At 54.8% G+C, this 26290-nt stretch overlaps 7 protein-coding genes across 7 annotated transcripts; 5 read left to right on the forward strand and 2 right to left on the reverse strand.

Annotated features, from left to right (window-relative positions):
• Window positions 1–490: 490 nt before the first annotated feature.
• Window positions 491–2440, forward strand: N0V89_005163 (uncharacterized protein; the record flags this gene model as incomplete). Its single annotated transcript, XM_056213941.1, has 3 exons — window positions 491–883; window positions 1090–1513; window positions 1635–2440. The coding sequence occupies 3 exons, from the start codon at window positions 491–493 to the stop codon at window positions 2438–2440; spliced, it is 1623 nt and encodes a 540-aa protein (XP_056071208.1).
• Window positions 2441–5754: 3314 nt separating this feature from the next.
• Window positions 5755–8862, forward strand: EIF3H (Eukaryotic translation initiation factor 3 subunit H; the record flags this gene model as incomplete). Its single annotated transcript, XM_056213942.1, has 7 exons — window positions 5755–5764; window positions 5816–5997; window positions 6046–6807; window positions 6866–7236; window positions 7557–7689; window positions 7745–8241; window positions 8289–8862. 7 exons carry the CDS (start codon window positions 5755–5757, stop codon window positions 8860–8862), a joined length of 2529 nt encoding a protein of 842 aa, XP_056071209.1.
• Window positions 8863–9333: 471 nt separating this feature from the next.
• On the reverse strand, window positions 9334–11043 carry PRP31 (U4/U6-U5 snRNP complex subunit prp31; the record flags this gene model as incomplete). The annotated part of the gene is made up of 1 exon (XM_056213943.1): window positions 9334–11043. The coding sequence occupies one exon, from the start codon at window positions 11041–11043 to the stop codon at window positions 9334–9336; it is 1710 nt and encodes a 569-aa protein (XP_056071210.1).
• Window positions 11044–11488: 445 nt separating this feature from the next.
• On the forward strand, window positions 11489–13528 carry CLF1 (NineTeen Complex (NTC) component; the record flags this gene model as incomplete). Its single annotated transcript, XM_056213944.1, has 1 exon — window positions 11489–13528. One exon carries the CDS (start codon window positions 11489–11491, stop codon window positions 13526–13528), a length of 2040 nt encoding a protein of 679 aa, XP_056071211.1.
• Window positions 13529–14623: 1095 nt separating this feature from the next.
• Window positions 14624–16183, reverse strand: N0V89_005167 (uncharacterized protein; the record flags this gene model as incomplete). Its single annotated transcript, XM_056213945.1, has 1 exon — window positions 14624–16183. One exon carries the CDS (start codon window positions 16181–16183, stop codon window positions 14624–14626), a length of 1560 nt encoding a protein of 519 aa, XP_056071212.1.
• Window positions 16184–21527: 5344 nt separating this feature from the next.
• Window positions 21528–23612, forward strand: N0V89_005168 (uncharacterized protein; the record flags this gene model as incomplete). The annotated part of the gene is made up of 4 exons (XM_056213946.1): window positions 21528–22169; window positions 22339–22472; window positions 22519–22893; window positions 22949–23612. The coding sequence occupies 4 exons, from the start codon at window positions 21528–21530 to the stop codon at window positions 23610–23612; spliced, it is 1815 nt and encodes a 604-aa protein (XP_056071213.1).
• Window positions 23613–24874: 1262 nt separating this feature from the next.
• On the forward strand, window positions 24875–25919 carry N0V89_005169 (uncharacterized protein; the record flags this gene model as incomplete). Its single annotated transcript, XM_056213947.1, has 2 exons — window positions 24875–25001; window positions 25057–25919. The coding sequence occupies 2 exons, from the start codon at window positions 24875–24877 to the stop codon at window positions 25917–25919; spliced, it is 990 nt and encodes a 329-aa protein (XP_056071214.1).
• Between the last annotated feature and the right edge of the window lie 371 nt (window positions 25920–26290).

Below are 26290 nucleotides of genomic sequence, written 5' to 3' on the forward strand. Positions count from 1 at the left end.
GCGGCAGCACACATTTTCGCGCACCGCCACGGCACCCTCACTTCCCTGCGCAGAGATACCTAGGTGGGCCTCGCTGCTGTCTGCGCGCCGGTTCTCACGCGCCCTCGCTCCCACCTCGCTCGCTACCCCAGCTCTCGCCATCCAACCTTCTCTGCCCACGCCTCCTCGCGCAGTGCTACAGCACCTGCAGCAGCCGGCGCGCAACCGAGGCACCCCCCTGGCCTCGCCTCCTAGCTCGATTCGCCAAATCCATCACGCCTCGTCTGTTGGCGTCCGAAGTCTTAACTCTCGCTTGAGCTGTGCCCTTTCGCAGAGGCACCACAGCTTCGCAGGGTCGTGCCTGCCCTGGAGCGGTGGCACTTCGATGTCCTTTCCACAGCCTTACCCGCAGGCGCCCTCGCACGCCCAGATGGCCAATAACATGGCCGACCACCACCAGCGACAAAATCCCTCCTACCCGTCGCCCGGCCATTCCTATCCTTCACCACAGATGCCCGCCTACACCTACCCCCCGCCCCAAGGCCAGCCCGGCGCGGAGCCCTACCGCTCGCCCCAGGGCGCCAACATGAACCTGCCGCCGCTCAACCTGCCGCCCATACGTGTCGACGGCCAGCAGCAGGTCCCGCATCAGCATCAGCAGCCAGGACAGCCCATGGGCTCGCCGCTCCCGCCGCAGCAGCACGGCATGCCGCAGTACTACGCCCATCCAGGCCACCCGCCGCCCGGCCAGCCCATGCCCATGGGCTCGCAGCATCTCGCGATGCGCTACCAGCTGCCGCCCCAGCCCGGAGAGCAGAGGATACTGTCGGGCGGGCGCCATAAGAAGGAGATCAAGCGGCGCACCAAGACGGGCTGCCTGACGTGTCGCAAGCGCAGAATAAAGGTACGTGTGGCATCAGACGAAGCGCAATGGTGCGCGATCAAAGACGCGCCGCGGTGCGCGTGAGCGTGTAGGAGGTGCGGGCACGCACCCTCGAGACCGCGGTGTCGTCTATAACCGAGCCACCATGAAGCGAGCGATCCAAACTATTTCGCTCCTCTAATCCGACCTCACCTCTTCGCGCATTCGAGCTAACCCTACGACTACAGTGCGACGAAGCCCACCCTGTGTGTCGCAACTGCCAGAAAAGCAAGCGCGAGTGCATGGGCTACGACCCTATCTTCAAGCAACAACCGGGGCCCGCGAACCTCCAACCCGCTCCCAACACGGCGCAGCACCAGCCCTCTGTACCTGCCGCCTCCCCGCCGGCATCCGCATCTTCGCAATACAGTCCACAGGTGCCCCAGGGCTACGCTCCCGCCTCTACTGTCGGCTACGCACCTGCTGCTTCGACGGCCAGCTCAACGCCCTCCCATCACGACAACTTCAACAACCCTGCTATCGACCCCGCGCTCGCTGCCACTGACCCTGCGATGAATGGACAGCCGCCCTACAACGGCGCGCATGCGCTGCAGGCCGGGCTCCGAGGCAGTCCCTACTCGTCTGCCCCCCCGGAAGCACCGGTCCTCAAAGGTGAGAAATCCAGTGCATTTGGCTTATAGTGCTTCATTCCGGGCATATGTACTGACAATCTGACCAGGCCGGCCCCTGCGGATTGAAGAGATATTTTCTATCTGTGGATACAGCCCACCAGAGGTTCCACCGCGCCTTGGAGGTTTTCCTCACGAGCTCGATGACGAGTTCTCTTACATGTTCAGCAAGGACTACTGCCTAGGACTTGATTCAATGTTGGAGACGAACTGGTTCTCGGCAAATAACAATGCCATAAGTCGGGTTTTCAGCGACCAGAATCTCCACGAGGAAGCGCATTTCTTCGTTGAAACTGTCAAGATCAAGACTGGCGCCGCAGATGTGAGCCAGGTATTCAGCCAAGAAGCTCGCCTCATCTGGCATCTGCTGGGCACGTGCCGGATACCATCAAACAGCGCCAACGACAACGCCCCCAACGCTGAACACGAAGACTTATCATTAAAGGAGACGCGAGCTAGATTTGATGTTCTAGAGGCCCTTTTGACCAACCAGATCCTGGAGGCGAACCCACTGCGTCAGCTTTCGTACCCCGGTGGGCTTTCGGAGGAGGAAAATGACAAGTTCGTTTTCTGGGATTCGCTTGGTGAATTCGTAGTCCATGCCAACGCTGAGGCTGTGGCAGATGGAACTGCGGAAGTATCGCTTACCAGGATGCGAAATGTTCTCAAAGCGCGAGAGGTCCGCGATGCTATCTATTCCATTGCTCTAGCACGACAAATTGGCAACCGCGTCCGTGGCTTTCCCGATGCAGTCGCCCAACCCCACACGCATGATCCGGAAAACGACGTCAATAAGCTCACCGTCGCGATGTCCTTCATCAGCCATGAGTGCCGATCTGGGACTCAACAGGTCATTGCTCGCGTTTGCGACATGGCTTGCTTGTCCTGGAGGGTCAGCAGAAGCTCATAGTCTGGCGCTCTACAAACTCCACCCGTTAGTCTGATGGAGCATCAAGCGGCCAACTGAGCCGTTATTACCCGATTGCGCTCGGCTCTGATTATTCAAATTTCTCGTTCATGTAACAGTATCGAATGGTTATTTGACTTGCATCATTTCCTCGATTCATCTCCTTGCCTGTTCCGACTGGTCCGAGTCTGTCTTTCGCTCAAAAAGATTATGTTCAATTCCCGAAGAAACCATTTACCCCCCATTACTTCGACTGCGCTAAATTCTCTTCTGCATGGGTCACGAGAGCACGGCAGCAAGATATCCCCCGGTTCCGTCTGTTTACATACCACGCTGTCTCACTTTTGTGATTAGCATCCTTTGTACTTTCTAGTTGTGGAAATGTCACCACGGTTCTTTGATTATTTCGGGCATGTAGCGATGGTGTTGGATGCGTTTGTGTCGCGGCAGATAGCCGCCATGGTTTGAAGGCACTTGGAAGGGACTAGAATGAACGCAATCTAATTTTTAACAGACGGTCGTCCAATACCTCGCTCTATGCCAGCTACGATCGTTGCGTCTGTTTTACGGTTATGCAGTGAACCGTTATGAGTCTGTCAACTCAACGTCTTCGTTACGCTATCATGTCTACTGTCAGCAGCAGAACAAATCACCTGCAACGGCATCTGACCATGATTCACAGGCATCAAACATCGAAGACGCCCACTGCAAGCTCGACTGCTCATCCAATGGCCAGCGACACTTCACCGCATCAGCAATTAACCCAACGACATCCCAGATACAAACATGCACCCAACCTCACCGCCTTTCTGGTATCACCTACAGCCTCACCTCACTCCGCCCTCGTCGCACGCAATCTCCCCCCACAGAACATACCAAAGACCCGGGGACCCTTTGACAGCCTTCCGCGAAATTCCCTGGCCACCACGCAAAAGGTTCATAGCGGCAGCTCCCAACCCGGGTCACACTCCTCATGACGTGACGTCTCACAAACGGCTTCGGAGAATAACCGCCTCGATGGGTCGCGCTCGCGTTACCTGTGTCGCAGCCGGGTGTCAAGCGACGGTGATCACAGGCGGATGGCTGCGGGTCGTGCGACTCGAGCATTCGAATGATGTACAGCATGGCGTTGCGTGGTGGAAGCGAGGGCGCGCTCGTGAAGGGGGACGCTCATCTCGGGCGTTTCGGCAGTGGGCTTGTGGCGCGAACGTGCGGTCTGTGAGGAGGTGGTGGGGCTGTGCGAGGTCGTGCGAGGTGGTGGCGCTGGGGAGTGGTGGTTTGGGTGGACACGACAGAGGGGTGTTGACACAGCCGAGGGGCCGATCGGTTGCGGCGCCTCATGCTGCGACTTCTATGTTGCGGTGCTGTGCTTCTTGAGTAAGGTATGCGTGCATGCAGGGACGGTGGTTTGGACGCTGGTTATTGGTCCGGTGAGGTGGCGTCGGATGGGCAGCGCTGCAGGTTAAGTACACTTCACATATATGAAGGGGACCCGGTGGGTGGAAGGTGGTCCAGTGGGCAGGAGGGAAGCGACGTACAGCGTTGACGGTGGTTTAAGAGATAGTACCTCACAGGTCCCGATGTGATGTGTTCGAGACCACGGGCGCCAACAGGTTGCTGGCGAGGCTTTCCACCCACACAATGACTGGATTACCGCAGCCTTGCCTAGAGTCGTATCGGTGTTTAAGCGGGTCGCGCTGGCTGGAGAAGAGGTGGTATCAATGTGGAGCGCGTATCGCCGGGGAAATTCATCGGGACAACCCGCTGAGACATGCGGACGCATGAATTGCTGGCCCACTCCACCGTTCATTGATTTTCTCAAACGCGCGCAAAGACTCGAGTTCTTCATCAAACGAGCCACCAAGATCAAAGCTGCACTGGCCAACGTCGGAGAGCTAGCATCAGATACAGCAGACCGGAAGGCCTCGAGGCCTGCATCGGTTCCACCGTATGCACCCAGGAGGTATCCAGCAAATGGCGCTCCCTACCGAATAATCGGCAAGACGAGACAGACAAAGCCTACGCATGTAAACTATACTATGAAATATTCCAAGAACCACGGGGTAGATTATGCAGACATGATAGCAGCGAGTCTTTCATCGCCGCATGCAGCACCCGTGACTGACCACCAGCGTCAAACTAAAAGAATCCTCTAGATGCTACCAGTGATGACAGGGAAGAGAATGTAGTCGTTCTCCCATGTATCCACGAATAGGTTGGCATCAAGCAGTGTGAAGCCCTTCCTGTCCCGCTGAAGTTCTATGTGAGAACCGTCGTCACATAGTTCGAACTGATATTTACTCCGTCTACTGATCTGCTCCGCGATAGTCGAAGATGTGAGCTGGTTAGTTGTTGAAGAACTGGTAGCTGAGCTACTCAATCACGTGGCGATTATGTACGGAAACCGGAAGATCTCCCTCCGAGATCGTGTATAATTTTGGCCAAACTGGCCTTCCTTTCTTATGTAGCAATTCTGATCAATTCGCTCGTGAACCAAGCTCTTTTCCACCACAGTAGTTAAACATGATTCGTTTTGGCGATTCTTGTTCGTCGTATTCTCTTCGCATCGGAAATTTTCTTTGTGATTTATGCCACCCTTGCTCATCGTATTTGCTTCGTATTGGAGACTTTTCTGTTGCTGTCGGCTTCTTCGTCGGAAACCGAAAGACGTTTGCAACCGAACGTGGAAATACTAACGAGAGCCTCAAACTAAGCGAGGAATGAGATGCGCTTGATTGGAACGGTAGTCATAAACCAACACGACTAATAAAGATGTCCCAATTGGCATCGATACAAGAATAGCTTGGCCTGCTGCGGTCGTAAACCGGGTTGCTAGGCGAAAAGCTTTATATTACAGCCTGTGCTCCTTCAGACATGTTTTTGATTAGTGGGTTGGTTGCACCCAGACTATTTTTCCAGAGCTTCAGTGTATTGACATCATGTGGCGCAATCTTACACTGCTATCATTCCTGCCTCAGACAATACTCGGGGTGACCGTCGATGATGTGAGCAATGTCGAGCGTACAGAGTCTTCAAGAGTGTCAGATCATCTAGTCGATCTCGACTACGCCGTATACAAAGGCTATTATGAATCCACTGCCGAGCTCGATGTATGGTTAGGGTGCGCTGAATCTATTCCTAGCTCGTACATGTTAAGGCAGCTGATATCCTCCAGAATTCGTTACGCAGCCGCGCCCTATGGTGAGCTTCGATGGAAAGCTCCGCGAATACCAGAAACAGATCGGAGTGTTCAAGATGCTATTGACTACGGATCGGTCTGCTTCCAGTCATATCCCGCGATTGAGGGTGCACCACCGATGCCAGAAGGTAAGGATCAGGAGCGCATGGTACAATTGTGTCTCGCTGACCATAATTCAGGTGATGAAGACTGTTTGTTTTTGAATGTGTACGCACCGCCCAGTGCGAACTCAAAGAAGCTCCCGGTAATGATGTGGATCCACGGAGGAGGCTACGGATGGGGCGATGGGAAGATGTTTGACATGACTTCCATGATCAATGACAACGACAAGACCTTCATAATTGTCTCCATCCAATACAGAGTACACGATCTCAATACAATGTTCGACTAACTAGCTGACTTTCTACAGCTGGGTCCGTTCGGCTTTCTCTCCTCCAGCGAAGTCAAAGCGAAAGGCGTACCAAACGCCGGCCTTCTCGACATTGCCTTTGCGCTCGAATGGATTGAGAAGCACATCCACAAGTTTGGAGGCGACAAGAACCGCATCACGGTATCCGGAGAATCAGCTGGAGCAGGCGCCTTGCTGCACCTTAGTCTTGCGCCGAACGTGAAAACGAAGTTCCAAGGCATAGCAGCTTCACCGTACCTACCCGGCCAACACAATTACGATGGCGAAGTTCCTACAAAGAAGTACTACGCCTTTGCTGCTCAAGCTGGCTGTGGATCTTCAGGAGAAGTGCTGGATTGCCTCCGCAGCAAAGACTCGATTACATTGCAAAACGCGAATGGCAATGTCACTGTCAACGGTCCGGTGTATCGCACCTGGGCATTCGACCCTGTGACCGATGGAACCTTTATCACTGATAGACCTAGCCAAACGCTTTCCCGGGGAAAGGTGAATGGTAGAGCTATCTTAGTTGGTTCGAACGCCAACGAAGGAGCACTCTTTGTTCCGCAAGACAAGATCAGCAATCTGGATGAACTCAAGGAATGGCTGCACTTGAAGTACCCCCTGTTTAGCAATGAAGACATTGACAAGATACTTACCATGTATCCCAACTCGGACGAACCAGACGATCCGAACGCGCTCAAGTTTGCAACGAATGGTATTAGCGGTGCGACAAACATCAACATGAGCCAGGTCGCAACCGGCCACCTTCAACGCGCCAACGTACGTATCCATCCATACACCTCCAACATGCAGTATCAATGCACTAATTTCAGCGCAGGCCATCGTAGCAGAAGCAACCTTCATCTGCCCCTCCTACTGGCTTAGCACCGCCTACCTCCTTGCTTCCAAACCCTCCTACCACTACCAATACTCCGTCCCCTTCGCCGCCCACCTCGAAGACGTATACGCGTACTTAGGTCCCAACCAAGCTCAACAGTCCCCCTCTTTCTCCCGCGCGTTCCGCCAGATCTGGGGAAATTTCATCACGAGTGGCAACCCTGCTGTGTCATCGCAAGCTGGATTGGAGCACTGGCCAAAGTGGACGGATGGGAAAAGCGCGCGGATGATGAATTTGAATACGACGGGTGGGACGGCGTATACAGCTACTACGCAGTTTGGGGTTGAGGTGACGCAGTTCCGGGAGCCGGGGTTGAGGAATGAATTTGGGGTTGTGGGGGCGTGGGAGTGGGAGGGGGACGGGGGAGAGGTGTGCGTTTTGGGAGGGGATGGTGGGGCGGGTACCGACTTAAGTGTGATGAGATGACTTGCGCGAAGTCAGCACTGGAGTATGTATATTAGCATCCTTCTCTGTGAGTGATGCACAAACTTCCTAATTCGGTAATTAGCAATTACTATTTGGAGACTGTCGATTGCAGTGTGAAGGTGAAGGCTGGGCATGAACCGGTCGAGCTACGCCCAGTTCAGCCTTAGCGTATGCCAGGGAATCTTGGCACACTGTTCGCACTCAGCGAAATTCGCGACGACTCCAACACGCCCGAACTGCGCAGCCCCACCACAATAATTCCCCCCTTCTTGACGACCAAAAACATGGCCGACGCTCTGAAGGACTCGCCTATCAAGGCGGTACAGGTTGAAGCCCTGGTATGCCACCCGCGCACTCTCTACCATTGCCCCACCAGCCCTCTGACTCTCGCAGGTTGTGATGAAGCTCATCAACCATGCCGCCAAAACCTTCCCCACCGTCGGAACCGGATGCCTCGTTGGTATGGAGTCTTCCAACCAGCCCGGCCTCCTTGAGGTCACCTCCTGCTTCCCTTATCCCAGCATCGATGCCCCCGCTACGGACGATCACCGCGACGACCACCGCAACAACAACAACGCCGCGAACCTTGCCGCGTCAGCGCCCCGCGCGAAGGCCAACCTCGCCTACCAGAACGAGATGATCAAGTTTCTGCGGGAAGTCAACGTCGACGCGAACAACGTCGGCTGGTACACGAGCACAAGCATGGGCAACTTTGTCAACTTGAACACCATCGAGAACCAGTTCTTCTACCAGAAAGACCCGAATGAGCGGGCAATCGCCTTAATACACGATGTTAGCAGAAGTTCGCAGGGCAGCTTGAGCTTGCGCGCATACAGACTCGCCCCTGCCTTCGTTGCAGCATACAAGGAGGGCAAATTCACGACCGACAAGTATGAACGCAAACTATCTGAATATAAATCCGTACTGACAATCGCAGCCTTCAAAAGAGCGGCCTCCGGTACCACGATATTCTCGTCGAACTCCCCGTCACCGTTCACAACTCCCACCTCCTCACCTCCCTCCTCCACCAGCTGCCCTCCGACGCCCCCAAAGAGGAGCTCTCCTTCCCGACCAACCTAGCTGCCCTCCAGCAAGACCCCAACACCCCCGAACCACCCTTCTTCCCCAACTACGACTCCCTCGACCTCTCAATCGACCCCTACCTCGAGAAGACATGCGATCTCCTTCTTGAGAGCATCGAGAACCACCACACGGAGCTCAACAACCACCAGTACTACCAGCGCTCGCTTGCCCGCGAGCAAGCAAAGATCACAGCCTGGCAGCAGAAGCGCAAAGCCGAGAACGCGGCAAGGACGGCGTCGAAGCAGCCGCTACTTCCCGAGGACGAGTGGCAGAGGCTGTTCAAGCTGCCGCAGGAGCCGAGCAGGTTGGAGACGCTGCTTAACTCGCGGCAGGTGGAGCAGTATGCTAGACAGGTTGACGGCTTCACGGCGGGCGTCAGCACGAAGATGTTTGCGGTCAAGAACAATCTGTTGCCTGGGGAGTCATAGAGGGCGGTTTGCGGGAACGTGATGAGATGATAATGCTTTCTTCGTCATGGCATGGGACCGGCGTTGGGGTGGCACGCGACTGTCTGGCCTGGGTTTTGCCAAAAGCTGAATGATAGGGACGTCCCACATAGACGGTATGAGCAATGAGCTCTTGAATGAATTATAGTACTTGTCTGAAGCTATGAAGAGGAACGGGGAGGTATGAACTGCGAATGAGCACCTACACAGCGGCCTGAACAGTGTAGTTGAACTGAAATAAACAAACAAAATACGCATGCAGGTGGAATGGAAAATTGAACATGTTTGTTATGATATCCGAGTAAAAGCAGCTAGCTGCCTAAGAGCCCAGTGGGCTACACAACCCTTCCTCCTACCAACGCCACCCAATGCAATAGCTGGTATCCGCCTAAGCGCCTTAAATGCACCAAATTCCATGCACCGAGTCGGCCTTCTCTTTTCTCCTTCCCACCACTACTTCTGCCTCTTCGCCGGCAACGCAGGCACCTTGAATCCCCCGCTATCCACCTTTGCCGTACTCGTCCCATTCAACTGCGTAAACGTCCCGCCCTTGAACCACCTGTCCTCCTCCGCCTTCCTCTTCCGATTCATCTCCTCCCTCACCTTCGGATCTACAAGCTCGAGCCCCTGCACAGGCGTAAACGCAATGGAGCTCGTCCCCGCACCAGGAAGGCCCACGCCGCCCGTCCGCAGACCGGATGCACGCATACTTGTCGATGTACCGCCGGCACCGAAGCCTCTGAGCGACGTGTTTGCACCGTTGAGAGCGGTGTCGCCGCCCCAGCCAGGATTCTTCTTGGAGAGTTTCGCGCGCGTCTTGGGATCGATCTGGTGCGCGCGGATGCGGCCTGTGTCTGTTGCGCCGATCATGCCCATGCCGCGTGTGGAGTCGCCCGCGCCGTAGCCGACCTCTTTCTCCTCCTTGCCGAACGCCATGCGGTTCTGCGCTTTGCGGATCTCCGTCATGGCGGTGGCTTCTTTTGCCTTCCTTGCGCGGCGTCCACCGCGCTTGCGGGAGGGCTTGTCGTCTGGGGCGGGCAGCGCTCGCACACCCTGATTTTTGGGCGGCTCCGTGAGCTTGTCGAGGCGGCGTTCGCACTCGTCTTTGAGTTCTTGGCCTGTGGACCCGTCCTGCGATTGGTGCACCATGTCCACGCGGGCGGCGAGGATGAGTTTCGCGGAGACGATGCGCATGGCTTGTTTCTTCAGATCCTGGCGGACGGTTCGAAGCAATGGGCTGTGGTAGAGGAAGCCTTGGTGGCGGATGCCTACGTTGGTTGCGAAGCCGAGGCCGGTGGCTTTGTTGGAACCTAGTGGGGGGATGTTGCACGCAGGTGTTTTTGCAAGGCCCGCAAGGCCGCCGGCATAGTTGATAAGTTGGGCGGCAGTCAGTGAGCCGATTAAGATGGTGAGGTTGGGCGCGAAGACACTCATGCGCGATTGCACGTATTCGGTAAGGATGCCTTTGGCCTTGTCTAGGTCGAGGAGCATGGTGCAAGCGTCCAATATGGATTGAAGCTCTGCATCGTTAAGGTCTCGTCCCCCTGCTCGTGAAGCTTCGACTGTGACGACCATGAGCTGAGGGCCCTCCAAGATATTTTTCAGCGGTATCCCGACTATGTTATCTGAACTTTGAGCAATCTCTTTGATGCTGTCCAAAGGGCCGTTCTTGATGATGGCGACAGTCCTAGCGTAATCAACAGGATTCTTGATGAGCTCCTCGAGGTACGGAAACCGGAGTGAGTAGTGATCGCGAATGAACTTGTGCACAGCCGTAATCTCATCATCGATCTGAGTTGAATTCTCGTTGGCGTCTTTGAGGAGCTGGTATTCGGGATTATCCTCAATCGATTCGCCGTCCATAACCTCTTCCATCTTATCTTTGACATCCTCGATCTGCTTCAGAATGGGGTTCAGTTTAGAAATCAGGTTCGCAGCGCCCCGGATATCGGCAGGTCCCTTCTGTTTCTTCTGCTTTGCTGCGTAGTCGGCTTCCTCGTCTGCCATATCCTCGTCTCCATCTTCGTCGCCGGATGCGCCGCCGCCAAAGTCTTTCGCGAGGTCGGCCAGGTCATCTTCGTAGTCTCCTCCCATGTCCACCTGCTCTTCATCGGACCCTACATCCGCAAAATCGGCGAGGAGCTCCTGCTCTAGAGTCGACATTTTTGCGCAAGACCACCGGTCGTAATTCCTTCTTCAGTGAACGAGTGGTGGCACACTCTGCTGCCTGCGTCGCAAAAACGGCGGCGACTAGCTGCCGGCCGGAGGAAAACCTCCTAGTGAACAGTGGTTGAGTGGTGGCGTCGCAGAACTGCAAGCAATAACGTACCTCTAGCGCGGTGGGGCCGCAGGAGAGAACTCGTGGGCGTTGTTGTTTGATAAACGAGAAAAGTGAAGTTGCGACAGAGGTGACGCACAGGGCTACTTTCTTAGCATGGAGATTCTGCCGTGTCTTACCGCCTAGCCCTATGAATTTCCCGCGCCAGCTCCAACTTCCATCACTTCACTAACTTCGCAGCGCCACGAGCGCGTCGACTCCCACGCGCTAATTTGCCGTTCCGACTGCGGCGCTCCCACTCCCACATTTCATACATCCGCCCATCCCACCATGGAGTCCTCCCGAGGTCCGCCCCGGGTCAAAAACAAGGCCGCAGCACCCATCCAAATCAGCGCCGAACAACTCCTCCGCGAAGCCGTCGACCGCCAAGATGAGAAGCTCAAGGCGCCAACGCAGCGTTTCGCTGACCTGGAAGAGCTGCACGCGTTCCAGGGGCGGAAGCGCAAGGAATTCGAAGACTATGTCCGCCGCAACCGCATAAACATGAACAACTGGATGCGCTATGCCCAGTGGGAGCTCGAGCAAAAGGAGTTCCGCAGAGCACGAAGTATCTTCGAGAGGGCGCTCGATGTGGATAGTACGAGTGTGGCGCTGTGGATTAGGTACTGTGAGGCGGAGATGAAGACTAGGAATATCAATCATGCGAGGAACTTGTTTGATCGTGCGGTTACGATTTTGCCGCGCGTGGATAAATTGTGGTATAAGTATGTGTATATGGAAGAGACGCTGGGGAATATCGAGGGTGCGAGGACGGTGTTTGAGCGCTGGATGCAGTGGGAACCTGAAGAGGCGGCGTGGTCGGCGTATATCAAGCTTGAGAAAAGACACGGAGAATTCGAGAAGGCAAGAGCTATTTACGAGCGGTTCACAGTCGTGCATCCGGAGCCAAAGAATTGGATTAAATGGGCGAAGTTCGAGGAAGAGAATGGTACAAGCGATCTCGTCAGAGATGTCTTCGGCACCGCGGTTGAGACGCTGGGCGACGAGTTCATGGACGAGAAGCTCTTCATGGCGTACGCGAAGTTCGAAGCCAAACTAAAAGAGGTGGAGCGCGCGCGAGCCATTTACAAATTCGCCCTCGATCGCATGCCCCGGTCAAAAGCCGTAAACCTACACAAAGCATTTACACAGTTCGAAAAGCAATACGGCGACCGCGAAGGCATCGAAGACGTCATCCTCTCAAAAAGACGAGTCCACTACGAAGAGCAGATCAAAGAGAACCCCAAGAACTACGATGCATGGATCGACTTCGCGCGCCTGGAAGAAGCATCCGGCAACACCGACCGCGTGCGCGACGTCTACGAGCGCGCCATAGCACAAATCCCGCCTACGCAGGAAAAGCGGCATTGGCGGCGGTACATCTACCTCTGGCTCTTCTACGCCATCTTCGAAGAAACCGTATCCCGCGACATCGAACGCACACGCCAAATCTACACAGAATGCCTCCGCCTCCTCCCGCACAAGCGCTTTACCTTCGCCAAAGTGTGGCTCATGGCCGCGCACTTCGAGCTCCGACAGGGCGAACTTGCGAAGGCAAGAAAGCTCCTAGGCCAAGCAATAGGCATGTGCCCCAAAGACAAGCTTTTCAAGGGCTACATCGAGCTCGAGATGAAGCTCTTCGAATTCGGCCGCTGCCGCACGCTCTACGAAAAATACATCGAATTCAACGGATCCAACACGCAAACGTGGATAAAGTTCGCAGAGCTAGAGCGCGGACTAGACGACCTCGAGCGCGCGCGCGCCATCTTCGAGCTTGCGGTTGACGAACCCCAGCTCGATATGCCGGAGCTGCTCTGGAAAGCGTACATCGACTTCGAAGAGGGTGAAGGCGCGTACGACCGCACGCGTGCGCTGTACAAGCGTCTCCTCGAACGGACGGACCACGTCAAAGTGTGGACTAGCTGGGCGCAATTCGAGCTCAGCGTGCCGGAGCCGGACGCCCCTGCAGACGAAGACGCGCCTCCCTCGCCTACCGCTATTGCCCGCGCGCGCGCCGTCTTCGACGCTGCACACACGCGGCTCAAAGACCGCGACCTCAAAGAAGAGCGCGTCGCGCTGCTCGCGGCGTGGAAGTCGTTCGAAGACGAGGTCGGCGCGCCAGAGGACAGGGAGAAGATCGCGAAGCAGATGCCGCGCAAGGTCAAGAAGAGGAGGAAGCTGGACGACGACAGCTTCGAGGAGTACGTCGACTATGTGTTCCCGTCGGACGACAAGAGTGCGGCGAATATGGCACGGCTGCTGGCGAATGCGGCGCGGTGGAAGAAGGAGAAGGAGGCGCAGGCGCAGAGTGCGGATGGTGGGGGAGAGTAGGGCGAGGGCTGGCATTTGTAGTGTATTATACCAAGGTCGATAGTGGAGATTGGAAGATGCTTTTGGGTTGGGTGAAATCTCAGCGATGGGCGCATGAGCGTCACTGCAATGTACGGAACGTAAGACTACTACTGACTGGCACCCATCACTGTGATCACTTTGATCTTGCTTCGTATATGTGAGGTTCACTGTCGATGAGCAATGCTGGCCTTTGGCAAGTGTGCACAATACACTTATCATGCTTAACGTTGATCAAAGCAGGCCTGTGAAGGTTAGTCAGTGAAAGCGGAATAATCAAAGCAACTTGTAGTGCGCTTCTTGAATGCGGATCGCGACGATAGATGAGCAGGTGAGAACTGCTCCGAAAGTGTGATGCTAAGGAGACTGCAACGGAGAAGTACGTCAGGATATCGACCCGTTGCGTGAACACAGTCAAGTAACGCACTGAAGTAGCAAATCAAAGCAGCAACCTCAAAAAGCTGAGAAAACGGGTTAGCAGTTAGTCAAGTGAATCTGAAGGCAAGTCAATGTTAGGTAGCACATGACGGAAGCCATGAAGAATCGGTCGCAAAGTATCCAATTGTATCGCAACGGTCCAAGAATATCTACCAAAGCGCCGTGTCCGATGAAGTAGTCGACCAACAGAGTGGTATCATGAACGTAAACAAGTCCAAGTAAATGAGATCCAAATGGAGGAGCCACAGCGATGGCCCGAAAACCAAATAACGTATTAAGCAAACAGGAACAATGAGGTAGCCGCCCACGGTGGGAAGCTTTTCGTGACCAAAAATGGGAAATCCGGTATGTACGCCTGGGAACGCCGATATAATACAGGGAGGTTGCTTTCACTGGGCAACACTCAGTGGCGATAGTATGCAAGGTATAAAGGTTGCTGAGATACCTGGGAGGAGATAAGTGATCTTCGCGTCTAAGGTGTTAGATGTTCGGATGCCTTCGTGTGTATGGAGGGCCTTCGGGCGTGACGGAGATGGATAGCGATTCGCTCGGTGGACGGAGAACCATTTGCGCTTCAACATCAGGTATTGTCCACTGCACATCCATCTTTCCTGCATGTCCACCACGCCCTTGTAATTGTCATTGATCCGGCCTGCTGTGGGAATAGTCTTGCACCGGTGACCCACGCGGTGAGCGTCGCAGAGGCGGTGATCGGCGAAGGATGGGAGAGGTTCGAATGGCGTCCGAGGCTCGCGACGCCGCTGCGCTAGGTGAAACGGGTGTTGAGCTTCCTATCACTGGTGTTCCCTTTGCTGAGCCATTGCCATGTTGCTGATGTACGCTTCGTACAGTCGAGGGTGTTGCTGGAGACCGTCCTCCTTGTGGGCCACGTGGCGTTGTGCTGGCACCACTCTCAACACTGACATGTTTCGTACGTGGCGTGGTGTTCTGACTGGTCCCGCTTGGGAAACGTTGTGTATCAGAACGCGGTGTGCCCTCGTGGCTGCCACCTTGCTTGCGCCTGGGGCTGGCCTTGGTCGCAGAATTCGAACGACTGCGATGAGGAGCTGTCGGAGCCTCTGTGACTGGGTAGGCAGCAGAAGGGCCACCGGTAGGTCTCCGGCTTCCTTGAGGACTGCCTTGACTGGGCATGTTTGTTTTGTCGTTCCGTTGAAAGCCATCACCGCTTGGCTGTACGCCACCCGGAGTGGCAGGCGCGGTTGGCTCCGGTGTTGCCATACCTCCAACGCGTGGTGTGGCCTCCCAACTCTTGCGCTTCATCATGCGACCCAGGATACCCACAAGTTCAGCTGCGTCTTCGAATTCGCCATCGTCCATTGCCTCTTGCGCGCGGTATACATCCTTGATCGCCCGCCGGGCTATGCGGCGAGATTCTTCGTGGTCGTGCATACAGTCCCAAAGAAAAGCACTGTGCTCAAGTGCCACCGATAATCTCAATGGGTGCGAGCCGGGAAGATATTGCGTGGCGTAACCACTGGCTGTCGTAAAGTATCCACCAGCTAGCGGCACAAAATTGAGAGGCGGGAGAATGAACGATGATGGCTGGGGAATGGGTACAGGATGAAGACCAGGAGGCGCATTAGGAGGTCCGGGCGAAGGTGTGCCAACCGGGCCGCCTGTTGCGTAAGGGTTGGTGACGAAAGAGGTCTCCGAGACCATGGAGTCGATCGGCTCGCGCAGCATAGGCTGTTTACCAGCACGCTTCGATGAGGGCGAAAGATTCGATGCGTCACTAGGGCGCTGCCCGTTGCCGTTCCGTTCGGATAGGGGTAATGCGGGTACGCCGAGTGTCCTAGGATCAGTAGTCGTCATGTTTGTTGCTGTGACGGGTGGTTGATTGTGAAACAGGCAGAAGATGTGATAGAAACTCGCTCGCAGCTTGACGCTGAGGACCCTACACTCTGGTCCATGTTGATTGTCCTGGGCATACGGTAACACGCAAAGCTCTAGGATGGATAGGCCCTCGCGTGACAACCAGAGGATGTGCTGGTAGAGCGCAAGGGAGGGCGTGTCGCGACTGGTATCGAGCTTGCGTAGCTTCCTCGCTCGAACGAGTCGACGTGCTAGAAGGACTGAAAGTCCGAGGATTTGATAGAGCGAGGCGGAGAGAAGCGGGTGGTCTGCTGTCTGCTTGGCTATCCGACCAAGGAATTTCTGGTCGAAGTCCAAAGTAGCCATTTCTTTGCGGCTGCTTGACGTCAGCAAGTTGGTTGAGATGGAAAGAGCGATGGTGAAGGATGTTGTGGAAAGAGCAACCGCGGGCACCGGATTGAATGGGAAGCCACGCTCCAACCACTTTCCAGTGACCACACTCGCGCTCTCTCTGCTCATTCACTCTCTTCTTTTGATCTCCCACAAGGCTTTTGATGGCGCCTGCAAATGGCTGGAAGGAAAGGAATTCGGCTACTACTAAACGGAAAGCAGCACTCACCATCAACAAGCTCGCTGGACCGCCGCGCCGTATCTCCCAACCGGCGCAGTGCGACTTGGCCCGAGCTGGATCGAATGGGTTCCAAAGACGATGCCGATCAGATGAGCGTCAAAGCTGGGGGCGCTTCCAGCCAATTGATCCGTTTCAGGAGTGGCACCGTGCGCAAAAGTCGGTGGTGAATGGTCGTCCTCGTGACTAGCCCGCGCTCGATATTCGGTGATGAAGGTTCGATGCCCGACTTGCCTGGCTCCGTGGAGGTGTTGTATTAGGTGCTAAGGGTGGGAGTTGTTATGGTACAAGGTGTAAGTATGCTGATGTGGTCGGACCCCAAACTGGGCTGATATTATACAGACGGCCGTTGCAACGCCAGGGAACTCCGAGGGACTGTACAGCTGTCAGCATCAGGGTTCGAAAATGAAGCACTTCGCTGCGTGCGTTGGGCGTACAATACTCCAGATTACCCCAAAAGGGACAAGGCAGATGGTGTGGATGCTCGAGTGGGCAGCGAGATGACGTGGGAGCCAATGGCAGCGCGCGACGGGTGAGGCGACTCGGGAAGAGGTGCGGCGGGCTCGTCAAGCGTCAATCATGAGGCGGGAGGTGCAGGAGGCTGGCAGGTCGAATTCGAGAGCCTCAGACAGCGCATTGCGACGTCGTCCGGCCTCGTGGTCGCCCGCGCGAGGAGCTGTGACGGTATAAAAAGCGAAAGGTCGGCAGGCGGTGTGGGAGCGGTCAGTGCTCGCGTTTGAGCGCTCGGCACACACAACCAGGGAACCTGCAATTGCGGCGCGCACGAGGGATGGCGGCGGGCGCGTCCGTCTATGGAGCCGCAGCGGGGTCGTCTCCGTCTCGCGACAATCGCCTTGGTGTTGACAACGAGCGAGGGCCACGCAGTAGCAATTGCGCGCGGCGACAACAGTACGAGAGGGAAGAATTGACAGGGCGACGCATAGGCAATCGGTGCTACTATAATCCCCCATCTGCGCCCAGTCAATGTGGGACTCCGGAGTGCAGCTCCTGCGTCAATCTTGCAGCGCCGACAGAGCTGCGTTGGTTGACGTGTCAAGCGTCGACCTCTCCGCTAACCGCAACTGTCTCCTGCATGGCCCGCTTGTCCTCAAAAGGTGCAAGAATGGGGCGTCGTTGCCAGCTGGCATTGATGCCATGATGCGCGATACCAACTTCTCCAGAGTGTCCGGCCATGTCGCAATGGTTCCAGGTCCTGCCAGCACGCAGTGGCAGGCCAGCCAGCTCCGCGATCGCCTGGATCATAGCCACGCAACCCTTCAACGTTCGACTGGCGCTGCAGTGCGCACACGTTCTGTGTTTCTTTTTCGGACGGCGTTGGTATGCTAGACCACCAGAGGTGGTTAGACAGGACAGTCCGCGCCTTTAGCAGCCACATGGCCAGCACACCGACGGCGACCGCAATGTGGCGATGGCTTCACTATCTGGACCCCACAGTGCGGCCATCAAATGCAGGCTGACAGCATGTCTCAATCGCAGCGGTCCTGAAGTATTATCAGGCAAAATCCATATGCAACCAGTGTCTCTGCTCAGTGGGACCCGTGCAGCCGTTCACCGGACTCTCATAGGATTGATCCAGCAGCGGAAAAACGGTCTCCTGTCAAATTTGCCAGCCTGCAGCATTTGCAGTGGTTCGCATCAGAAGGTGCGTGGACCTCAATCAGCGGTGAGCGGTTGCGTGTGATTGGTCAGGTGAGAGTGGGCTGTTGGCAACGGCACCATGAGCTCGCAAACACATATCTCCATCTATTTTCCGAAAATCCAGACTACGTCCGCTCGTGCAGGTACGACGTGGCACGACAGGGCTGTTGCTATCGCTCCGTCTATACACGATTCGCTAACCGGAAGCTTACTGTGTACACCATCCACCCGTAATACGTCATTCCTGTAGAGATCACAGCAAAGCAACTCTAACCTCAATTCCGGTCCAAACTCGGGGGGCTGGAGTGATGTCAAAAGTCAGGACTCTCTTTCCATCATATGACCGGCAAATAGTTATCCGAAGACAGATTTGAGGCTTGGTCTGTAATAGCACCACGTATTCTTGGGGCGATGCGATTCTTCGCGTCTTAACAAACTTCGGATAAATATTTCATCCCCACACGCAATATTGGGGAAGCTGAGGTCCCATATGATTGGACTCACTAGCGACTAATTCCACGCTTTTCTAACATTCACCGGCGACACGGTTGTTACTCGACGTTGATATGCATACGCGGAATGTTCTGTCGCATGCCGATGGTAGTGGGATCTTTATGCAGGAGAGTGGAGCTTTTCACAGTAATAGGCAGCGGTAGCTGAGGAAGAGCAAACATCTCCAAATTCACAACAACGTTTTCGACTACCATTTAAGGATCGCGCTGGTCTCGCCTACCAATTAGGACCTGGATCCACCTGCTACATACCGAGCCACCACGCGATCGTGTCACTCGAGGGCGACTTGCGCGCATTGTACCGCGTAAACAAGCGAGCCGAAGCCGCGGTTTGCCATTGCATTCCTGTCCAGTTAGGAATATCCTCTGAAAGCGCAATCAGCCTTCTGCGACACCGCAAGATTCGAAACGGGAAGCACATACCGGTGGGCCTTCATCATCGATTGTCTCAGTAGCTTCGCTGCTTAGCAGTAACGCAGACCCACGATGAACCTATAGCTATAGGACCTGCGTGCATTGCAATCAAACTGCACACTCAGCTAGCGAAGAGTGTCACATATGCAAAATGGATGCCCTAAGCATATAAGAAGCTGGTCACAGATGTCTCACCCATCACACGACCAACTCGTGCTCTTACCTTGATCACTCTCCTTCTCTGTCCCGCATTTGCGCCGGACGCGTCTCCGGGCCGCATCTGCTGTCGTTGCCAAGGCACGTCGGTTCGACGCAGGTACGCTGCCACGTTCTCATCCTTGCAGTGCGCTTCATATCGGTGAAGAATGTACTTTTGCTGACCTGCTGATGACAGACATCGCATCAAGCGAATATAGCCTCCTATCAGGTTTCGATCTCATCAAGATCGCTGCACACCGATCACGCAAGGCCAGAACGTCCAATCCAACGACATGTGCTTCTACCATGCTTACGCCCACCGCTGCGGTCACACTGAGATGATCTTCATTCAGATGTGTTCTAATGCGCAGATGATTCAGCGGAGATGTCCACGGGGCCAGGAGGGTATCATCTTGACGACTGTGAAAGTGGAACATCCGTGTACTGGGTGTCCGAAGAAGGTGTGTTGCATTTTGATAGTCGGAGTCAGGCAACGGGAGGACTGATCATATTTTAAGTGAGGAATATCGAATCGCCCTGGTTTGCAGTATGGCTCGGGAGAACGCGAACGTTGAACCCTCGTATCTTCGGATCAGGTGGAGAAGCAGGCGGTTTAGGACGGGGGCAGATTGCGGTTGATGTCTGAGGGGTGATTGTGTCTAATTGGAACGACTTCGAGATTCCTGTTCTCTTTCTGGTATTGTACGTCTGGGCCAGAGCCCCCTTCTCGTTTGTACATATCCCTCCCTTTCTCCTTTCACTTCTTCGGATATCTCGTTAGTAAAAGAAACGGAATATGAAATTTATAGAGCTGTTCATTAGCCAGGGCCCATCACCATTACCCGTTCCCGAATCTGCCGCCCAGAGCAAAATTAGCCAGAAGAAGTCATTGGAAGGTACACTCAAAATAAGGAAAGCATCCCTATCGCTGTTTTAACTCAGGCCGTTGCTCGAGTATTCCCACTACTACATTTCCAGGTAACATTCCAACATCTACCTCTGCACAAAGGCCCTTACATGTTGTCGTGACGTCTGCGTCCGTATGATTTCTCCTGTGTCATACGGGAATGATTCGCCAAATACTGTTGAAGCAGGAGCTTCTGGACGTACTGCAGGTGCGCTAGCCTACATAGGCAGCCATGTTCCTCCATCACTGTTACAACCAACTTGCTTACCCTACATGCTCACGTTGTACGTTTTCTACTTTCGACAAAGAAAACTTCGACATGCAGAAGACCATACGCTATACGGCCTATACGGGCGCCCGGCGTCTAGACCTCGCTTACACCTTCCGAACCACGAAACGCCCATCTTACCTCCTGCTCTGGGAAAGCTGCTCGCGGGCGCCTATTCGCGTAGGTGGTAGCGTTTACTGCAAATAGAAAGAGATAGTGACACCCGGAGCTACGCAGCTGGTAACGGTACCGTCGCGACACCGCGCATTTGTGATGTTGGGATCAGCAACGGGTTGGTGTGGGGAAAGCGTAACCGATGTTTGGAGATCCTTCGTTTCATCTGATCTCCAGATGCACACGGCGCGATCATGCTCAACGTGATGTTAGGAGTGTGCTTGACGCTCTACTCCAGCGCCTAGCTTCCCATCTACTTCTCACGGATCTTCGTTTTGAAGCACAGATGCAACTTACTAACTTAACATGAGTTTTCAAAGAGCGCAACGCGCGCAATCCAAGCGAGCTAAACCCCGGCCCCGGCCGTTCACCCAAACGGTCGGATCACCGCTGTGCCCATCGCTCATTGGGTGGCTTTCCCTGCGTTTCTGCCTCGCATGGTCATCTGAGGGGAGGGCCTCGGTAAGTTGAGTATCCGGACGTCGCTTCGAAGCCTGCTTCGTGTGGGCACGGTGCGCACTGTGAGGAAAGGAAGGTCAGGCCGGGCCAACGGTGGGTGTCATGTCGGGTGTCCTGTCGGTCAGTTCATTTCGCGTGCGCGGGAGGGTGGGTGCCGTGGTTGTGGTTGTGGCCTTTATACAGGGTCCTTATACAGGGGCGGCCATCCGGAGGAGTAGACTGCGTGTTGGGCTTGCTTTCCCACTCGGCTGGATCTTTGTACATACCTTACCTCGAGCCTTGCGTGGAAACGGCAATTAGGGTCAACGTCGACTGAACGGTGCGCGAGAGGAAACGACCTTTTGACTTTGATCGCGAACACTGGGCTGAGTTGGTTTGAGGTGTAGAGCGTTGCGAGCACATTTATTTCCGGCGGGTGCAACGTTTTATCCGGGTTGTGCTCTTCTGCCGACGCGGTTGTGCGACTGGTGTTACGGTGCGCAGAGGGAGAGATGGGTGTTCTTGAGACTGAGGCGAATGGTCGTCTCACCGACACAGAAGAAGACAAAAGAGCAGTGGATGATGAGAAGCCAACTTCAGAGAAAGAGGAGGTGCCCAATGCAACGATAGGAGGCGAAGAGAAGGCTGAAGTGGAGAGGGATGCCACCGACACTGCAAAACGGTCGCAGGAGCGAGAGGTACAAACAAAAGATGGGACTGCACAAGCGCTGGACGTAAAAGAGCCGCCTGCAAAAGCTGATGCCGAGTCGGTAGAAGGAGAACCAGAAGACGAATCGAAATACCTGTCTGGCTTCAAGCTCGGCATTCTCTCTCTAGGCCTCTGTTTAACAACTTTCGTCATCGCGCTGGATAATACCATCATCGCTACTGCCATTCCCAAGATCACAACTGTTTTCAACTCGCTCAACGACGTGGGCTGGTACGGATCATCCTACTTGCTCACCACCTGCTCGCTGCAGCCGAGCTTCGGAAAGGTCTATACGTACTTCGATGTCAAGTACACCTACCTCTTTGCGTTGGTGCTTTTTGAAGTCGGCTCGGTTATATGTGCTGCTGCGACGAGCAGCCCGATGTTCATTGTTGGTCGGGCCATCGCTGGGGCAGGAGCTGCAGCTCTCTTCTCGGGAGGCATGGTGAGTCTCTAGTATAAAGTGGATACGTTCTATCTACCAAGCGAAAGGAAGACGTCTTCATCTTATAAAACAAGAAAAGGATCTTTCCCTCGCTTAGCTGAGACAAGAGGCAATGTACCATCACTACCTGTTGAGACAGACACTGACTTGGTACCTTCGGGTTTGGCAGACCATCATTGGCTATTCAGTACCGTTGCGCAAACGTGCCATCTACATTGCAGCACTCTCCTCGATGTTCGGCATTGCTAGTGTTGTTGGGCCTCTTCTCGGAGGCGCGCTCACTGATAAAGCGTCCTGGAGATGGTAAGTAGATGTAATGCCCGGAGTCATTCGTAGCTAACCAGCCCAGGTGTTTCTGGATCAACCTTCCTTTCGGCGGTGTATCTCTCGCAGTCGTATTTTTCTTCTTCTCCAACCCCGAACGACAGTACAGCCACATGTCATTCAAGCAGCGGATAAAAGAGGTCGACATCATCGGCGCCGTTTTCCTCATCTGCGCCATCGTGTGCTTGCTTCTCGCATTGCAATGGGGCGGCCTAGTGTACCCATGGAAGAACTCCAAGGTCTGGGGCAACTTGCTAGGCTTCGGGTTGATCATCAGTGTCTTCATCGGCATCCAGATCTGGCAGAAAGACCGCGCGACTATCCCGCTGCGCCTTATGAAGCAGCAGACTGTTCTCGTAAGCTGCGCCTTTACGGCTTTCCTCTCCATGGCGCTGTATACGTAAGTTCCTCCTCACTTCCACATAGTGTTATGAGACAAGCACTGACTGCCCAAGCCACATATTCTACCTCCCCTTCTACTTCCAAGCCTCCAAAGGCACCACCGCCGAAGGCTCTGGCATCCGCACAATCGCCTACCTCTGCAGCCTCACGCTATCCTCCATCGTAGTCGGCGGCCTCATCACCGTAGTCGGCTGGTACGCCCCCTTCATGTGGGCCGGCAGCGCGCTCTTCACCGTCGGCGCAGGCATGCTGTACACGCTCAAAGTCTCCTCCACCGCTTCCCAATGGATCGGCTACCAGATCATCGCGGGCCTCGGTGCCGGCGCATCCGTCCAGATCCCCTTCGTCGCAGTGCAAGTCGTGACCAGCGCGAAGGACATGCCTACCGCCAACGCGCTGGTTATGTTCTTCAATTCTCTGGGTGGTGCGATCGCCATATCGATCGCGCAGAACATCTTCATTAATAGTCTTGCGAAGGAGATACCGCGGTATGCACCTGAGGTTAATCCGAAGACTGTGATTGAGGCGGGAGCGACGTATGTGAGGATGGTGGTGCCGGGGGAGTATCTGGCGAGTGTGCTGGAGGCGTATACGAAGGCGATTACGACGGCGATGGCGTTGAGTATTGCGGCGGCGAGTGTGGCGGCGGTGGTGAGTTTTGGGATGGAGTGGAAGAGTATTAAGGGGAAGAAGATTGTGCCGGCTGGTGGGGGTTAGGATGGAGGAAGGAGGGAGGAAGGAGGGAGGGATGGAGGGTGGTTGTTGTGTTGGTTTTAGCATTGCATAGGAGTCTTTCCTGTTTAAAAGTATGTGACTCTAGACGATCACAAATGGTTGAGGTTTAATCTACTTGTTGATTATTATGTTGTTATTCAGTAAGAATGGCTGACTGTCGTTCGCGATACGATTCATCCTCAACGCTGTTGGAAAGATGTTCATCCTACAAACGATGGAACCCATATCCAATCAAATGCACCAAGGAAACCCTTCGTGGTCGTCAAGGCCATCTCCAAGAGAACGGTCCTGAAGTGGAGACGTCCTGTAGTAGCTGAGCCGGTTTTGTATGGGATCACTTTTCTACGCAGCCAGAAGAAGACTAGCGCAGGTTGGAGGCTGACGTGCATCCGGCCTATCCCATCACAGTAAGCGAACGTCGATCGATAGGACCCTTGACGTGCCTGGGCTAAAGACTCGGCCAGAACGCACACATCAACACTACTAAATAACGCTTGTGCACTTCCATCCCCGGGAGCACGCTCGACCTGCAAGATCCCAGCACAATTGGCTTACTATACTACCTCGGTTCTGCCACAGCGCACACACCAGTTGCTGCCGAGAAAGGACAATCGAGATCCATTGTGAGGCTCTGCTCCACAACGGAGTTTTTCGCCGCTACTCTCCGAATTTGTATGGGATTGTGGGGTGGATCGAGGGGATCGTGGGATCGTGAACAGAGGCAATGAACCGTCTACGACAACATCGGAGTCCGACCCAGTGAGCAGAAGGCCCCCCGCCAACGAGAGCGTCATGCCGTAGGCGGTAACCCAGCCGCATTGACGAGGAGTTGCAGCAGAGCCCCACTATGGAACTGGCCAAGAGCCGCGTCTGAAGAGTTCCATCAGTGACGTCGAGGTGCATTCTGCTGCGCTATCGTGGCCTCAGCTCCAATCACAACGCCTGCCCCGAGCACCCTGCCGTGAAGTACCTACTCGGGCGTACCGCTATCGCACTATCCGCGGCCGAATAGCGTGGGATTTGGCTCCTTATGCCGTTGCTATCGTGAAAGCTGTTGAGTACGGGTGTTGCAGGTCCACGATGTTGTCATAGTAGCGGCGAAGCCCCAGCGCGCCGCTCCCGACGGAGTCCTGCTATAAAGCGCTGTGACCCATATCGCCCGTGATGGTACTTACTTTACAAAGCTACATCAAATAGACTTCTTTCCTCTCTCCCATCGTCAAGAATCCCTCACAACAATCGCCATGGCCCCTGTCGCAGTTAACCCTCCTGCCGTTGAGGCCAAATCCCAGCCCACCATGCCAATTTCGAAGGACGTTCCTGTCGATCCTTCAAACATCGGCACCAAGCGAAAGATCATCTGCTTCTCAGGTATGCTGCAATAATTTCCAATCGCATAGGAGGACGAGTGCTGACCCCGGTCTAGATTTCGACGGAACAATCTTCATGCAAGACACCGGCCACATCCTCTTCAACGCCTTCGGCTGCGGCACCGAACGACGACAACAGCTCGATGAGCAGATCCACAGTGGCGAGCGCTCCTTCCGCGATGTATCCGAGGAAATGTGGGGCTCCCTCGACGTCCCCTTCGACGATGGCTTCGAAGTGATGAAGACCGCGCTCGAAATCGACATCGACTTCAAAACCTTCCACCAATTCTGCATCAACAACGGCATCCCCTTCAACGTCATCTCCGCGGGCCTCAAGCCCGTCCTCCGCCGCGTCCTCGACCACTTCCTCGGCGAGGACAACTCCAAGCACATTGACATCGTCGCAAACGACGCCACCATCTCCTCCGACGGCAGCCAGTGGAAGCCCGTCTGGCTCCACGACACGGAACTCGGGCACGACAAGGCGAAATCCATAAACGACTTCAAAGACGAGGCCCGCCTCCAAAGCGACGACGGCACCATCCCCATGATCATCTTCATCGGCGACGGCGTCTCCGACCTCCCCGCCGCCCGCGAAGCAGACGTTCTCTTCGCGCGCCGCGGCCTCCGCCTCGAAGAGTACTGCGTCGAGAATAACCTGCCGTACATCCCCTTCGACACCTTCGCCGACATCCAGCGCGAGGTCATCAAGGTGGCTAAGATCGATGAGGCGAAGACGCAGGGTAAGGGGCTGCCGAGTAATTTCAACCCGAGGGCGAATATGTGGCGGAGGGCGAGTAGTAAGAAGAATGTTCCGCTTTTTGCGGCGATGACGCCCAAGGAGGAGAAGGCGTTTATTTGGCCGGAGACGTTTACGGAGTTGAATCCTGTGGCTGAGGGGGTGCCTGCTGCAGCTTAATTGCCTTTCCCCTTTCCCCTTTTTCGTTACATTGTTGCATATGCTAGGCGTTGGATTATCCCATCGGGGATCTGGGTCTGTTTGCCCTATTGAGGCTCGGGCGAACCACCTTTGGCGTTTATGTTTCTTACTTGCTCGAGGATAAAGAAGGTTCCCAAAGACATGAAGAGGAGTAGTAAGTTTTACACATACGCTAGAGTATAGACAAGACGAAGACATGAGCATCCTAGATCTAGATCCACATAACTCTCATAGAATGCTATAACCAAGCAAGATATACCACAATGGAGCAATTTCCTATGAAACCCCAATCCTGACCTCCATCTCGTGTATCACCTCTTCTTGTTTTGCCTCACAAGTTATGCGCAGAA

Source organism: Didymosphaeria variabile (genome assembly GCF_027946475.1).
Source record: "Didymosphaeria variabile strain IMI 356815 chromosome Unknown scaffold_4, whole genome shotgun sequence".
NCBI lineage: Eukaryota > Fungi > Ascomycota > Dothideomycetes > Pleosporales > Didymosphaeriaceae > Didymosphaeria > Didymosphaeria variabile.